Raw genomic sequence first — 17878 nt, 5'->3', positions numbered from 1 at the left:
GATTAAAATAAATTAAAGTTTATCGCTCTCAGTCGATCAAGGCTCTGATAAATTGAAGGATTAGACCTCCTTTATAACTCTGTAGAAATACTTGCAAGTTTTTATGTGTTTGATCATCATCATCATAGCCGAAGATATTTATGTGCAGGCATCAGATTAGAACGCCAAAATGAACGACAACTTGCCACTTGCATCCACAATTTCCCAATACTCTCACGATGTCGATGTCCACATGGTGGGCCTGCCAACGCTTCGTCTTCCAGTTCGTGGCCGCCACTCGAGGACTTTTCTCCCCCAACGGTTATCTGTTCTTCGAGCGATGTGGCCTGCCCATTGCCACTTCAATTTGCATATTTTTCCAGCTATGTCAGTTCAGCTATTTATGTGTTTACTTACTCGTATTTACTATGATGTACCTAGCGGTCGTTGAACGTCATACAAAGCACCTGAAGTAAAATAAAAAAATTAAAATCAAGTAAATAAAAGCAAGGATCTGTAGTGTTTTGGCAGTTCACTAATGTTTCGCAACTATTTTTTGGCAACCTTATTAATTTCGCATCTGCTTTTTTATAAAACTAACCTTAACCTTAACCTTAAGGGTTCTACACGATGGCCCTAAAATATTTACAGTTTTAGAGTTTACGAAATGGAAAGTTAAGTTAAGTTAAGAATCAGATTGCCAAACGTTAGTTGCGAAATAAACGGATACAGTTTAAGGCCCTTAAGGTGACGCAATCCAAAAAAGAACACCATACGATCCCTAAAATGGATAAGTTAGCCTTTGCACAAGTAAGTAGGTATCTCAGCGTTTGTCAATGAGGGCTATCGCGTATCAATTCGCCACTAGAGGCGCTAGTGTAGCGTGAGGTCTCCGAAATGTCAAATCTCATAGTTTTTGGGTGAGCTACGCGAGTTTATTTATAATTAGAATCATTTTGTGAATATTTTGCTATATCTGAAATTAATTATGGCAAATATACGTTCCGGGGCAATGAATGTCTGTGTTTTGAGACAGTTTTGTCTTTCGGAAACCTTTGACCTCCCTTTTTTTCCGAACAAAACGGGGACTATGCAACACTGTGGCATGCTCGATATTTGAATGGTACGGTTTTAAGGTGTATTAAATATGATTTTAATCTAAACTTTGTTTTCATGCCCGTATTAACAGACTTTGAAAGCCATACTTAAAAACCTCACGCAACAGTGCGCCATCTAGTGAGACAAAAAACGATAGCCCTCATTGTGTTTGTTTCTTTCTTTGGCTCTTTTCGTTGGTCAGTTTTACAAATTTAAGGGCCCTCGCCCACGGCGACTTTTTGTAAAACTCGCGACAGCGTCGCTACTAACGCGCGTAAGGCACTTGTCCCACTGCCGACGATGAGCGAGAAGCGAGTAGAGCGAGTAACTAGAAACGAGTGGGCGAGCAGCGAGAAGCGAGTGTAGTTTTGTCGCTCGGCTTTAAGCGAGTGTTCGCGTGCGACGGGCAATTACTCGCTCCACTCGACTCGCTCGTGCGGGGCGGCTGCCAAGCTGACATCGCTGAGCGAGTATCTATAGCTCAGCGAGTTTTATAGCTCTTGTCGCTGCGACAAAAGTGTGAACAGCCAGCGATCAACTATTAATATATGTGTCTCTTTTACTCACACAGGATCTTATATCTTTTGTTCGTTTCTTGAGCGAGAAAATAGTCGATAGCCAATCGTTTCCTCGCTGGCGGTGAGACAAGTGCCTTAGTCGCATTTGCAGCGCGCTACAGAAGTCACGCCAACGCGCTGCTAACGCGTTACAACACCACGACTGTATCGATGCAAACGCGCGACAGCATCGCTACAAAAAGTCGCCGTGGGCGAGGGCTCTTAAAACGACGAAGCTTGAGTCCTGTTACAAATTAATGCTCAAGTGTATTATCAGCACCTTTATACGTGATATTGATGAAGTTTTCTGCCATTGTCACCACTAAATTCAATTTTAAATAGCACCTTTTTACAGACAGTTGAATATAAAACAAACAAATTAATTTACTTCTACCACCACCCATAATAGTTTGACAGATAGAAATAGTCATTGCAATTACGCTCGTGCGCACGTTAGTCAAAAACTTATCTTAATTTTATTGTCTTACGATTCTGGTATCATACTTTTGTAACTTGATTTTATGTCCCCGATTAAAGTTGGATTCTGTACTTTTACAATTAAATCCGGTTTAAATTACACATTATACTTAACCCTATGAAAAACCGATTTACCGACTTGAGTAACGTTTTGAAGTTGTTCTTACTTTGAAAGTGATTGAACCTGTACTTATATTAATTGAACAGGCACTTATTTTATTTACAGGTAACCAAGGTACCACCGCTTGCGGAAAGACTATCATTGCCAAGAAGAGGGCGCCGCAAGGAATGTAGAAGAAAGTATTATTTTAATAAAATTCATACATATTCACTTTAACCACAATTCAAGTTTTTATATTATTATTAATTTGCAAAGTTAAAAACGTGTTTATTACAAGCTTTCATTTAGTTTCACCTGTCCGGTTGTCTCTGTCTATAGTCAAATCTTGCAAGTTGAATTTGACCAACTTCCAGTATTCAGATTGATTTGAAATTTGGCATATTTATGTAAATTGCGTGACAATACAATTATCTGGTAGTGACATCTTGGTAGTCCGCCCAGGATCGTCTCCGCAGGATGGAACTCTTCAACGGTTAATGGCATAGACTTGAAATTTGGTATGCAAATGTAGTTTTGGTAACAAGGTGCAAGTAAAGTCGATAAAAAGAACAGTTAACAAAAAAAACTTGTATTAAAAATAATTTATTGACCAAAAACTTTTTTATCAGAATAAGAAGAAAACTTTTTATTAATAAAAATAATTATCGAGACTAAAAAGTTTTTGCCGCAAATAAAATGACAAAATAATAATTGCACATAAGTTTCTAACGTCACAACTCAAAAGGCATAATTATTTTGGAATACTTGGCCTTGATATCAAATTTCAATATTTTTTGTATGACTCTTATGCATAGGTACTTATAGTTATGGAAAAATTTCACTAATTATATTTACCCCGCCGTTTCGTCACCTAATTTTAGTTTTTAAATAATGGTTTTTTATTGCTTTTAATGTATGTTACTATGTCCTAAGGTATTGTACGGGCCAAGTTGCCCGAAACAATTTTTTATTAGCAAAAAACTGGCATACGTGCAGCAAATTATTTTAAAGTCAAAGTCAAAGTATCTTTATTTGTCAACATAGGTGGTAACAGTAGGTATACACAAGGTGTCACAACGTAATTAGTATCACTGTTGCGCATACAAATAATTTGCAAGTTTAAAACTCATGTAAAACTATAAAATTAAAAACTTAAAAAATATATATAAAAATAACAAAATTAAACTAATTACATTGATAAAATTTAAAAAAACAATACCTGTGTCAAACATAATTAAATATGATACAGTATAATTAAAATTATTTTATTATTACCTATTTTATTAGTTCCCTTAGTTAAGTAATAATAGTTTACTGATAATTGATGTATCCAACTTTAATTCCATCGGCATTCGAATTACGTAATCTAATCAAATACAAAAAAGCTTCCTATAGAATAAAACTCATCGAAAACGTAATAAGAATTAATTTGATTTAAAAAAAATCTCGAGTAGAAAAAACAAACGACACTTCCTCGCATACTCCAGCGTATGTTTTTTTCTTGTATCTTTTGATTTGATAATTTACGGTGTTTGGCCCGTACTAAATCACGGCTCGAGATTCCTTTTGCATTTTCTTGGGGAAAATTTAATATGTGAAGCTGTTTTGGAGCCCTACTTTGATGAAACAACGTGAGAGGTAGCTTACAAGGCTTTATGAGACATCGTTGATCATGTTTTTAAGGGAACGCGGAAAAACAACGTAACATGATATGAACGTGCTTTTTGGACTTTTATATTATTAAAAAAAATACTAGCTTTTACCCGTCGCTTTGTCCGCGTGAACTAATAATTAAAGTCGCAAAGTCGTTAGATTTGATGAAATTTCCAACAGAATTTCAAAAATTATGTCGTGGATTTTATTAGCGTTGCATGAGCAAAATAATAACCGAGACGTAGTAATCGAGACATCAAATTATCCGACAAAGAACGAATGTCACCGACGTTGCTCAAAGTATCAGGTCGCTGAAGTGGCGTTGGGCTGGCCTCGTCTGTCGCAGGACCGATGAATAGTGGAGCAAACGAGTCCTCGAATGGAGACCACGGACGGGAAAACATAGTGTTGGGCGTCCTGAGGCACGGTGGACGGACGACCTCAAGAGGGTCGCTGGCGGCGGATGGATGCGAAGTGCTGAAGACAGAGAGTTGTGGCGCGCCATAGAAGAGGCCTATGTCCAGCAGTGGACTGGTGTAGGCTGCTGATGATGGTGATGAATCGAGATTTTAGTATTTTACATGCGTACATCCCGATGCTGTAAAGAACATCGGAATAAAAAAGTAGCTTATTACAGGCACAGGTCTCTTCTCAGGATGAGAAGGCTTGGGCCCAGTGCGGATTAAAAACTTTACACACTTTTGAACTGCTTCGAAGTTTTGTGCGGGCTTCCTCATAATAATCTCCTTAACTGTAAGACTCGTAGACTCGTAGTTAATTTCAAATATAACTTCGCACATGAATTTCGAAAAACTTAGAAGATACGAGCCCGAATTTGAACCCACGATCCGTTGCCCATGAACCGATGCTTGAGAGGCCAATAGGTCAACCCACTAGACCATTATGACTGTTAAAATGCTGATACACCAGTCTGTTAAGAAATTAATTGTTATAAATTAACTGTACATCGATTCTAGGATACATTAAATACCTTGTGCCGTTTAATTACGCGTTTATTACTTGCACATGCACCACCCTACGACTTCCAATTGCTTCACAATTATGAAACCTCTAATCACAGCATGGTTGGATAGCAGACTGTGGTTACTACGGGTCGTTGGTTTCTGTGATTGCATCGTTTAGTATTCTTACGTCTTTGCGTGTCGGCGCCCGCGTCGGTATGCTCGTGAAACGTTCCGAATTGTATAAATTTAATATCTGGCCAGTTGACTCCGTGTTTTTTTTTTATTTACTGCTGGCCGGACTCATCAATCAACTTTTTTTGTTATAAATAATTTTGTGCAGCCAGTTTCTGTTTTGTATTTTTTCGAATGTTTTCCGTGTTGATTAAAAATTGAAGCATTAAGTATAAATAAACAAAAAACCGGAACAGACAGCCAAAACATTCTCAGAAGAATCCAATAAAATAAAACTGTGATATACCTGATAGTGCCTATTTAAAATTAGTTTCTACTTTAAAAACAAAATTTAAATTTAAAGAAGTGTGGTATTGTGATTAAATTAAAAAAAAAACATGTCTGATATCCCATTGGTGCGTCGTGCGATAGTCGGAGCGGCGCTTGCGCATAATGCAATCCCCACGGAAGAAAACAACCCACTAGTGGTTCAACCACAACCACAGGAAAATCAATGGACTCCAGCGGCTCTTGAAAGGGCTGGTTCTACTCTTAAAGCCCTAAACCGAATGGCAAAACGACCACCTGTGCACATTCTATTTGAAGATATAAGTTATACTGTTCATTCACACAAAGGTAAGATTGAATTTCCGTTGCCTTGACTTTTTTTTTAATCTAGTTCGTAGCCTTGTCATTTAAGGTTATCTAGCAAAATTATAATAGCTACTCTAACGTTAAAAACCTTCTTAATTTTTTTTCATCAAGTTAAACATTTGCTCTTTTGCGACCTATGTTATGAAAAAAATTGGTCAAGTGCGAGTCGGACTCGTACATGAAGGGTTCCGTAAACAGTTCAGTAAAAGTTTTTCTTAAAATTCTTCTAATATAAGTTTTTTTTTGCTGACTGTACTATATGCTCCTGGTTACCAAAGTACTCGTCAAGACGACAAACGATTCCAAACTCGATGCGGTTGTGTCGTTTATCACAGTGTTCCTATGGTCACCCGCTGGCTTTATCATCAGATCAACTCCATGTTATAATAATATTGCATTGTCATCGGATTCAACATGCGTACCAAAAAAACGCTGAAAAAAATACGTTTCTTGTATGATGACCCCCTTTAATATTTAACTTTATTTTATTTTTAGTATTTGTTGTTATAGCGGCCACAGTAATACATAATCTGTGAAAATTTCAAGTGTCTAACTTTTACAGCTTCAGAGATAGAGCCCTGTGACAGACGGACAGACAGACAGACAGACAGACAGCGGAGTCTCAGTAATAGGGTCCCGTTGGCACCCTTTGGGTACGGAACCCTAAAAAACGACTTTTTGTAACGAGTTGCCTAAAGAAACGTTAATAATATTGTGTTAAGTAATATTGTTATGCACTAGAAGATTATAAAGTTTTCATTCAAAGACACTAAAAATATCACACTATATATTGTATTTCGATCCAATTTATGAAAAGTGTATACAAAGACGCCATTTATCCGACCACAGACATTCAATGATGTGAAAACCTAGAACCTATTGCAAAATAATTAATCTGTTCAGTAAATCGATTAATTTATTAATTGAATAGATCAAAGTTTTTTTGTCTATTTTATTATTTACTATACTTGATTTCATTCCAAAGACTGTTTATTCAATTATAAAAGCAGTAAATATTTTTTAATTTTAAGGAAAGTAAATAAAAATCACTTATTCATCCGCGCATTAAACGATTTTTAAAATGTAAATTTTTCCACCATCTCTACGCTATTCTATGCTACTACAGATTATAATAATGTTTCAATCAAGAAATAACGTCAGATTTTGACGAAGATTTTTCAAATGAAAAATTAATATTGAAATAAAGTGAATTTTGGTGAAAAAAGTGATTAGACATCTAGTTAAAAGACACGAATTATAGATAAATGTGTTATTGATTCGATCCAGTGAGTGTTTATACAAGAATTTTGATGAAATCGGTTTGTTTACACTTTTAATAAATCGGATAGGCATAACGTATAGAAAGCCGTGGTGGCCGAGTGTTATGACCTATCGCCTCTGAAGCAGAGGTTCGTGGGTTCAAACCCCGGCCCGCACCTCTGAGTTTTCCCAAATTAATGTGCGAAATTAGATTTGAAATTTACCACGAGCTTGACGGTGAAGGAAAACATAGTGAGGAAACCTGCACAAACCTGCGAAGTAGTTCAATGGTATGTGTGAAGCTCCCAATGCACACTGGGCCCGCGTGGGAACAAGCCCTCTCATTCTGAGAGGAGGCTTTTGCTTATCAGTGGGACGTAAATAGGCCGGGATGATGATGATGATGCTAAAAATACTTACTGAAAATTAGTTATATTTGCATTTTCCATTTATTTCTATCGTAGCCTTACTTTCAAACTTCATAATTTGAAGTCAATGAGAGTGCCCTACAGGTTTTGATTGCCATTGTTTTTTAACAGACTCCAAAAATGGAGGAGGTTATCATTCTATTCGGTGGTATTTTTTTTGTGTGTTACCTCAGCACTCCGTCATTTATGAACCGACGTAAAATTTTTTTTGCGTTCGTCTAGCCTGCCTTAGGCATGCCTGCAATTAGGTCCCACAAGCACCAAATTAGGATTTGATGATCGGGTCTTAAGGAAATCGAGGGAACTCTTCAAATATTGTAGGGACACCTATGGTAATTTGGATATACAGGGTGGCTTTAAGAACTCAGGGTGACTTCTGAACATAAATTAGTATTTCATGCTCAGTTAATGCCGGGTAATATAATGCATTGACCCATTTGTTGGAAATAATCTGAAAAAAATTGCGGTTTCCATACATTGTTCAAATAAAATCACGAAGTCAATGTATGGAAACTGCAAATTTGATCCGACAAATTTCAATAAATGGGTCAATGCATTATATTGTCTGATAATTGAGCATGAAACACTAATTTATTTAAATAACTTTTAGTACCTATGAATATTTATAACCCTCGAGGTTTTTATATTGTTTTTGGTTTACTTGTTACTGCTCCCTTATACCTTTCCGAGCGTTTCAGATACTTGGCTGCTGGCAGTCAGTATCGGTAACGATCGAGTTCCAATCTCCTTTTAGCCTGTCCTTCTAGCTCTTCCAAAACATACTCTAAATCTTTTACAATGCAAGCTGCTAGGCTGTGGAATCGGTTACCGACCTCCATCAGGCAATCTCCACTGTAGAATCTTTCAGGGAGGGCTTGAGAGGATGTGGCTTACACCTTCTCCTTAAACATTTTCTTTGTTTTATATTCGCATGTATAATATGTATTATGGTTATATACACATATATATATATATATATATATATATATATATATATATTGTAGTTTATGTATTTTATTGTTTAAAAGACTGTATAGTAGCTTGCACAATTTTTTTTTCTACTCTTAAACTCACTCTTTGTCGTACCCTAACTGATTAATCCTCTCATCTACTCAAAGGTTGACTGGTAGAGATCCCTCAATGTTTCTCAAAAATATCTCAAAGATATTTCAAAGTTTGTCAATTGTGTTTTGTTTCTTTTCTTTCGTACAATAAAGAGTTTACATACATACATACATACATACTTGTAAATAAATAAATAATATCTGCCACAGCAGAATGTGTAATAATATTATGTGACTCGTCCTACCGGCTCAAAAAATAGAGTCATATAAGATATTTATACACGCTTTGTCACTACAAACACGATATACACGATTTTACCACCATCACTAGCACCAATACGAGACACTTCTCGTATTGCTAGTGATGGTGGTAAAATCGTTGAATTTATTTTTTCTTTTTATTTATTTTGTACAGACTGGCTTTGTTATAGTATTTATATGTACCCAAACCTAAAGGAATCTCCACTAGTCAACCTTTAATTGGATGAGAGAAGCATTAAATAGATACTTAAGCGACCAAGCGAATGAGTTTAAAATTAGAAATAGTGAAAGCAATAGTATTATTTTAACTTAAACTAGTCGAGCTCGCATTTGAATTCCAATAATTATAGTTTTTAATTGTAATTTTTTTTTGCTTGCCGAATATTGGCAAATAAATTAATTCTTTCTTTCTTGCAATACACGCTATGGACACATACAAATGGTGAGCATATTAAAGTAGAAATAAATTAAAAATGTCAAGTAATACAATTCTGGTATAATAATAGTTTTAAAGACATTATTATGCCGCCGACGGAAGGAGGCAATTTCAGACGTAATAAACACGTTCCGTTTGTTGCACACTGAAATTATTTATGAACGTACATAATGCATAATAACTTTTTCTAGAGTTTTCTTAGTCTTTGTCTTTATACAACGTAAATGTAAACCACCATAATGGACCAAACTAAAAAATAACCACGTGAAATTTTAAGGGAATTCCAAAATTGCGAAATGCCACATCATGAAACTACCGTGAGATACTATATTTAATTAAATAAATCCGGATAAATCACGTCTTAATCGTAGAATTTCAATTCATCGACGACTATAATTTTCAATATAAATCTACTTGGATATTCTTTTATAGGTATGTTCTATTTTGAAATGATAAAAACGTGATATTAATAAAATAAGGTAATGTTAAAATCGAGTATTACGTTTAACTTTTTTATTTACGTGTGTACCTACTTAACTATGTATAGGTCAGCGGCCTTGCCTTGCAAATATAAGCTGTCATGTCAAGTTGAAATAAAAAATAAACTTAAACATAAACAAAACCTCTATTATTGTTATTATCCATACCTACTAATATTATAAATGCGAAAGTGTGTGTGTTTGTATATTTGTCCGTCTTTCACGTCGAAACGGAGTGACGGAGAGGCGTGAGTTTTGGCATAAAGATAGTTTATGGGCCAGAGAGTGACATGGGCTACTTATTATCCCGGAAAAATGCATAGTTCCCGAGGGAACAGCGCGCGATAACCGAATTCCACGTAGGCAAAGCCGCGGGAAAAATTACTAGTAATTAACATTTACTTTATTTATTTCGTAAAGATTACTTTCTGCGTAGTTTCTTACGGCACATTCTTCTTGGCAATGATGATTTTTGGAAGTTATTACTATAGATCTGACATTTGTAGTCACTTCGATTTTTTTTTAATTTCTTTATAGAAATCGGATTATTTATTTATATAAATAATATTAATCCGCATAGGGATAATAATAAATTATTAGCAAATTATTAATAGCAAATGATAATAATAGTAATAATAATGTAATTTCAACAATTAGGTAAACGCAGCTGCCTAAATGTTTACATGCTTAGGCTAAAGCAGAATGTATTTATTTATTTCACTGTAAAGTCATGTACATTAAAATAGGATGTTACAGTTAGGTACATAAGTCAGTCCATGACGCCCTGCAAGGGCACACAATAATAATTAAAACTAAATTAAATTAAATTAAATTAAACATTACATTGTATCACATTTAGATTGAATTCAATTAAAATCATGCATTTATATTGATTTGATTATGATTAGATTATGTCACATTGTGGAGTTAGTAGGTAATACATATATGTCATCAAGTTTATCAGTTAATTGTGTCCTTGTCGTACTTATATCTTTGCTCGCTTTGATAAGATCAGGGTGTTTGCGGGTAAAAAGTGCCGATTCCAGTATGTATAATGTATTGGACATCAAATATTTAATTTACCACCTTACAATGTAAGACTACATACTTGTAAACAAATAAATGATTTATGACTTTTATGATAATATTTCCAAAAGCACTGGTAGTTACTTAACTAAAAAAAATTTTTTGACAAGAAAATTTTTTACCGCCGAATAAACTGAAAAGCAAAAAAAACATACTTTTTTTGTTCGACCTTAATCTAGGTACCAGTTTGAAGTCGGTGCCTTAGCACTAGCCAGGAGGAGTGGACCGATCTATAGTCGTCTACCTGATGGGCTTCTATCACTCCTCCTGGCTCGTTTTCGGCGGTTCAATTTTTTTGTTAAAAAGTTTTTATTTTATACTTTCTTCCCACACCTGGGGTATTTTTTTTTCCAAATTTATAAAACACCAACTTCAAGGTATACCCTATTCAATTAAAAAAAGAATTATAAAAATCAGACCACTCTGTAAAAAGTAATGCCTGGTCATACAGTACAATCAGTGACTCAACAATCAATCATCCCCTGTTTTCCTACCCTTAGCGTAGGAATATTTTTTTTTAATTTAAATGGGACCACTCTCGGAGTATACGCTTTCCAATAAAAAAAGAATCATCAAAATCGAACTACTCTGTAAAAAGTTATGCGTGGTCATACATAAAAATTATATATAAACCCCTTGCATAAAAATTGGGCACCTATGGTTTTTCAGGTTTTTAGGCATTGAAGCTTAGAAAGTAAGCTTTCATGCACATAAAATACAAAAACCATAGGTGCCCGTTTTTTTTTGCAAGAGGGTTTATATATATACGCGTCGACTTGAGAACCTCCTCCATTTTCTTTCGTGGGTTGAAAAGTGGAATTTAAAAGAGCTCTGCGGCCTGCTTGCAGAATAAACGTTTTCACTTTTTGATTCCCGTGGCTCCTTTTGTATTAAAGAATTCTAAAAAACTTTTAGTTATAGTGCAAAATCTACACTCGTCATAAAAGTCCGGCACACAAGTGAGGGCTTTCAACGTACAACGAGTCGACTGACAACCGCAGCGGGCCCTTGACAGTCGCGAAGCTTAACGTTGCGAGGCTTCAAGAGCATAACTAAAACCGAGTGGCTTTTAGTTAGCCCGCCAATTAGGTAAATTGGAAATAAAGGTCGATCGACTCTTTGCTTAAGGATTAGTTATTATCAACCAGCCTTTATCTTACTTGTACAGTCGCGTTCATAAAGTTGTGAGCAAAATTTTGACCAAAAATATCTGAACACGACTCTATTGTTAACGGCGTAGAAGCGTGTTCAGATATTTTTGATCAAATTTTTGCGCACAAGATTATGATTTCGACTGTACCTATGATTGGAATTCCGGAATTTTGCTAAATTCTCATAAAAATTTCAATAATTACGTCAAGGTCTTCATTTACGTCGCGTGAAGGAATTGCATGTCTCTAGACTTAGCGCAATTCCGATTCTATCGTGCAAAGATTAAGGGGCTGTTTCACCATTCATTGATTAGTGTTAACTGACGGTTAAATGTGATGCCGTCTCCGTCTATTCGAACAAAACAAATAGAGACGGCATCACATTTAACCGTCAGTTAACACTAATCAATGGATGGTGAAACAGCCCCTAAATCTCTTTATAGCACGTTACGTGATTTAGAGCGTCTTCAAATAGCCAACATTCAAAAACCAAATTCTCAAAGCCATAGGACAGCACACTGTTCACTGCAAAAGACTCTCGTATTCACACAAAAATATTATTATTGGGCAAAGTTGTAATTCAATTATGTTAGGCCATACGCACACTGAAATCAAAAATAATAAACTCATATTCACTTCCTTCATCGACTCGTTGATGTGCATCCATACAAATTAAATTAATAAACATTTTGCCAAAGTTGACGGGCCCAGCGTACGAGTACCATCGAATTGGCAACAACTTTGCTGTTTTAGTGGGCCACACATAACTAATGAATAAAGTTTGCCCATTCACCACCCTTACCTCGAGTGTTTGAGTTCTAAACAGGTCCTTAGCGGTTTTCCGAAATACAAAGTTATTGTTTCCGTGCACAGTCACTGAGAAGGTCAAGAGATTTTTTTATGATATAGTCATCTGCTCATCATCATCATATCAGCCGTAGGACGTCCACTGTTGGACATAATCCTTCCCCATAAACCTCTTGCTTCGGTTGGAAGCGGACTGCATCCACCATGAACCTATGGCTTTAATGAGGTCATCCGTCCATCTAGTTGGTGGACGTCTTACGCTGCGCTTGCCGATCCGCGGTCTCCATTCAAGAACTCCTCTATTCTCATCCGCTGTCACATTGTTTCTTCATAAATCTATATAAATTTATCTATATAATCTATCTATCTATATAAATAAAAATAAATCGTAAAATGTGTTGCTAAAGCGCAAAACTCCGGAACGGCCGGACTGATTTCACTAATTATTTTTTTGTTGCTTTCGTTATTGTCAAGAGAAGGTTTTTATGGGAGAAAATTTAGTAATATTGCAACGGGGGCGAAGTCGCGGGCAACAGCTAGTAGTACAATAAAATACAATGACTCTTTATTGTACACCAGCAATAGTCAACGATGAAGAAAAACAGGTAAGTACACAGAGAGAAAATTAGGTATTACAAGGTAATAATTTATAGGTAGTAATTTGTAATTGGCATTGATTACTTTTTTACAATGTGGTCTAATTCCAAAACAATTTCGAGGGATAGGTTTATTTAATCATTTTTATAATATTTTAGTTAAAAAATACTTAATGATCGTGTGTATATTTGCAAAATAACGCTTGACCTTTGTTTGACTTTCATCGTAAATAAACGTTATGTACTTAACTAAACCGCCTAATCCTAACACTGCCAGGTGACAGATGACACTACGTTTTTTTAAATAATTGTGACGGGCAAAGATAAACGCAGTTATAACGCCATGGCAACTATGGTTAGCTATAATTTCGGTAACTTATAAATAGGATAAAAAATTTAAAACCCAACTAAATCCAAAATCCTTCAAATAGGTGTCTTGAATTTGCCTATTTTATGATGATCATCATCATCATCCCAGCCTATATACGTCCCACTGCTAGGCACAGGCCTCCTCTCAGAACAAGAGGGCTTGGGCCAAAGTTCGCACGCGGGCCCAGTGCGGATTGGGAACTTCACACGCACCATTGAATTGCTTCGCAGGTTTGTGCAGGTTTCCTCACGATGTTTTCCTTCACCGCAAAGCTCGTGGTAAATTTCAAATGTAATTCCGCACATGAATGATGATTTTATTTTATGATAAAATAAAATAAAAATAAACATTTTTTTTGAGACCAATGCCAATTCATTGATATAAATAGACCTATGTATGTCTAGTTACCTACGCCCGAATTGATCAATCACTTGATACCTTGGACCTAAAGTGTTGGATAATTAGATCGTTCTTTACGTTTACAAAAAAAGGTTTTGACTCTGACCCACATTGCACTATTGTCCAGTAGAAAATTATATATGTAGGTATGTATATGCAGGTCACCTGCAGTAACATCTGCCACAGCCGAGCGTGCAAAAATATCTGACACGTCTTACCAGTCCTATAAATAAAGTCGCATCAGATTTTTACGCATGCGTTATTATGTCAGGTATTAGTACTGGTGACTGTATGTACGATATTGTGTATTATTTTTAACCCCCGACGCAAATAGTAATAATAATTAATAATACATTTCTTTATTGAAGCATTTTTGAACCCATACAAAAATCGCGAACAAAAAGAGGCACCGGAGCTCTTAAACGAGTTGTTTTTTTTTATTTGAAAGCAGGTTTCCTAGCGATGGTTCTTAGACATGTTTTGTCAAAATTGGTTCAGCCGTTTTTGAGATATTGAATTTTGAAGTCACAATGTCGGGAGCTTTCCAACTTTTTGTTGGCTAAGTTATAAAATAGGCACGATTAAATTCCTAAAAAATACTTTAGTTACAAATAAATACCTGAGGCCGTATCGCCTAACGTTTCTGACGCTCACGATCGCAATCAAATGACAGTTTTTGTATGCGAAATCTGTCATTTGATTGCGATCGCGAGCATCAAAAACGTCACGCAATTGACCCTCTGGTCTGTAACCACTTAGGACAGCTACACAGAATCAAAATTGTTGGAATATAATTAGAAAATCAATACAAAAAAATTAAGTTTTATAATTTTATAACTTTTTTATTGTCAAAGATTAAAAACAGTATTAATTTGAGCGGAATCAAACTAAAAATTGCTTCGTTAAAAGTTGCTACAATGTTATACAAACATTCCATAGACTTGTAACAATAAATGATTACTAGAATAAACAAACTTCGTTATGTTAAAGGTTTCTCACTAACAAGGGCAAATCAGGCGTGTTAATAGTAACTAGTTATCAAGGTTAAGATTGATTAACGAATAAACAACTAAAAAGGTAGGTACATTAGCGACTGCTTAAGCTTTTATGATAAACAAAAATAATTTAAACATAAAGTTAAAGTCCATTTCATTGTCATTAAACTAAAAAAAACACACACACACACAAACATCACGCCTGTATTCTCAAATGGGGTAGGCAGAGCACACGAAATGTTACCGCTTCGGAGCCAGTTTTAGCAATTTTAGGTTTTAAGTTTGACAAAAACGGTACAGTAGTGACAGGTTGCTAGCCTGTCGCCTACGGTATACCTTAACCTATATCCTCAGTCGCCTCTTACGACATCCACGGAAGAAATGGAGAGGTGTAATTCTAACCCGACACTACAAGGGGTAAAAAAAACACTGTCTTAATAAGAATATCAATGTGAAAGAGACAAATTAATTTATTTTATTTAACACATTAAAATCAGTATCACATATTTAACAGAAACGCTGTGTATAACAAACTGTGGAACTTTATATTTTCACAGAAAAAAATGTAGAATCGGCACATTGCTCGATAAAGGAATTCATAATGAAACTCATTGTAAGAACTTTCTATGATGTGCCAGGAATTAAATGGTTCCATACTTGGTATATCTCCTGATTGTAGATTTTTAAGATAAAGAAAAAGCAAAGCATGTCCATGTCCAAGACAAGGTGCCAAAATGTACTATAATTTATTAACATCCTATTGATGGATTCGTGAGAAGAACATAAATTCTTTAATTTTAGGTATGTAATTATTCTTCAAAACCATTAATATTGAAGTATAAATTATAACAACAATTAACGCAACATTCTAACGGATGACCCAGCAAGTTTCTGCCTAAATACTTCATACAACCACATCGTCCACATAAACGACCCAATTCATGAATAGCTGCAGTCTCATACTTTCCTAATTTCCGTGGCGCTAATGATTTTCGTGTCAAAACGCATTTAAAGGTGACACCATTAGCACTAATGACTTCTTAAGCAATATTTCTAAAACACAAATTGTTTCTTCCATTTTAAGTAGAGTCGGAAACCACAAACGCTCGTGTCTTATCATCATTAAATAGTAGCGGTGAAGCAACCGAAAAATAGGCACTACTTTTTCGACGCATAATTTTTTATGCATTTTTTATTTTGCAGAATAGTTCCTACTTCCTTACCAAGGTTTTTTGTATTTGCTTTGATTTTCACAGCTCATGTTTCTGAGAAACAAGAAAGTTCTTGAGCCATGTATAATATTATGCACATCGGAATTTTTGTTTATTTATTGCTACCATGGTCTATTTTCAAAGACAGCCGGTGATCTGATGAAGGTAGCAGGAACCAAAATGATACGGGTAACGAAAGACTGATCTTCATGGAACTCTTAGGGGGAACCTTTATCCAACAGTGTCAACAACGTGCTTTGGCTGACATGGATGGATGGATGGATAAAACCCAAGTTGAAATTTTTAATTACCATAAAGTTAGATCACCTTAAATTAAAGGTCGCTTCGTCTAAATAGGCTCAATTCTGGTCAAAAATTGTAGAACTATTGCGCTGTGAAATTTACGACCAGCGACAGACGTGTTGGTCCGACCGCAACGTCAATTTTCTGTTGCACCTCAAATAGTCCTATATCCTAAATTAAGTGTACATGAAATTAGATCTTAAATTGGGACTAGTAAAATGTAAAATTGTCTAGTTCCAAAATGTTATGTAGAACCTTGTAATAATGTTTTAGACGATTTACCATGCCGGAGAGAGCGTCCGCGAATTAGTCAAGACCCAATGCTGCCGCGGTTACCGCAGAATCAGTCAGTTGCTTCTAATGTCACTTGGGTTTGTAAGAAGGACAAAACGTTTCTCATGATGTGGAATACTTATTTACTAAGGATAGTTACTTGGAGAATTTGGTGGTAATTTTAGACTGGTTTTAAAAAAATAATGTTGGACTAAAACTGAGTTGACTACGACGAACATAATAGCTGTATGTTATTACAGAATAAAATAAATATTTTAGGGGGGCTCCCATACAACAGACGTGATTTTTTGTCTAATGAATGTTGTACTCGTATAGATGGTACGTAACGGGTCTATATTGACTGGTAGAAAATTGTCAGTCATAACTCTTTTTTTCTCTGAAACCATTTATTTTCCAGAATTGTTATAAAACAACCTAACCTTCGTGCGCGAGTCCGACTCGCACTTGGCCGGTTTTCTTTATATTTTTTCTGTGATTCAATTCCTGAGTACTTCACATAATGTTGTACATTTAGATAGTAAAGATGATTATATGATTAAATATCATAAATGACATCATCATTATGCCGTAAAAAAGACACATACAGACACAAACTTTTTAATATCATCATCATCATCCCAGCCTATATACGTCCCACTGCTGGGCACAGGCCTCCTCTCAGAACAAGAGAGCTTGGGCCATAGTTCCCACGCGGGCCCAGTGCGGATTGGGAACTTCACACGCACCATTGAATTGCTTCGCAGGTTTGTGCAGGTTTCCTCACGATGTTTTCCTTCACCGCAAAGCTCGTGGTAAATTTCAAATGTAATTCCGCACATGCATTTCGAAAAACTCAGAGGTGCGAGCCGGGGTTTGAACCCACGATCCTCTGTTTGAGAGGCGATAGGTCAAACCACTAGGCCACCACGGCTTTTTTTTCTGAAACCTGGCACTAGCGTTTAATTAAAATTGTACAAAAACTGACCCTTTTACCATTTCCGTAAATATTTTGTAGAATTGTTAATTTGCTTAATATTTCTAATTACGTTGGATCTTGCGGGTTTTCGAGATGAAATGCCTGTTGCCGGTGACGAACAATAATAAA

The 17878-nt window shown here is 35.7% G+C and overlaps 1 protein-coding gene across 1 annotated transcript in view; it reads left to right on the top strand.

The window, feature by feature from the left end:
• The first annotated feature begins 4684 nt into the window (after positions 1–4684).
• LOC141432174 (ATP-binding cassette subfamily G member 4-like) overlaps positions 4685–17878 on the top strand; it is a 106258-nt gene continuing 93064 nt past the window's right edge. Inside the window, exon 1 of the mRNA XM_074093650.1 lies at positions 4685–5636. Within this exon, the coding sequence (XP_073949751.1) occupies positions 5399–5636 (238 nt within the window). The 5' untranslated portion in view covers positions 4685–5398. The remainder of the gene's footprint in view (positions 5637–17878) is intronic.

The sequence above is a fragment of the Choristoneura fumiferana genome, chromosome 10, assembly GCF_025370935.1.
Source record: "Choristoneura fumiferana chromosome 10, NRCan_CFum_1, whole genome shotgun sequence".
Classification (NCBI taxonomy): domain Eukaryota; kingdom Metazoa; phylum Arthropoda; class Insecta; order Lepidoptera; family Tortricidae; genus Choristoneura; species Choristoneura fumiferana.
Note: the sequence above shows the minus strand (reverse complement) of the source record. Positions and strands in the feature narration are given on the sequence as shown.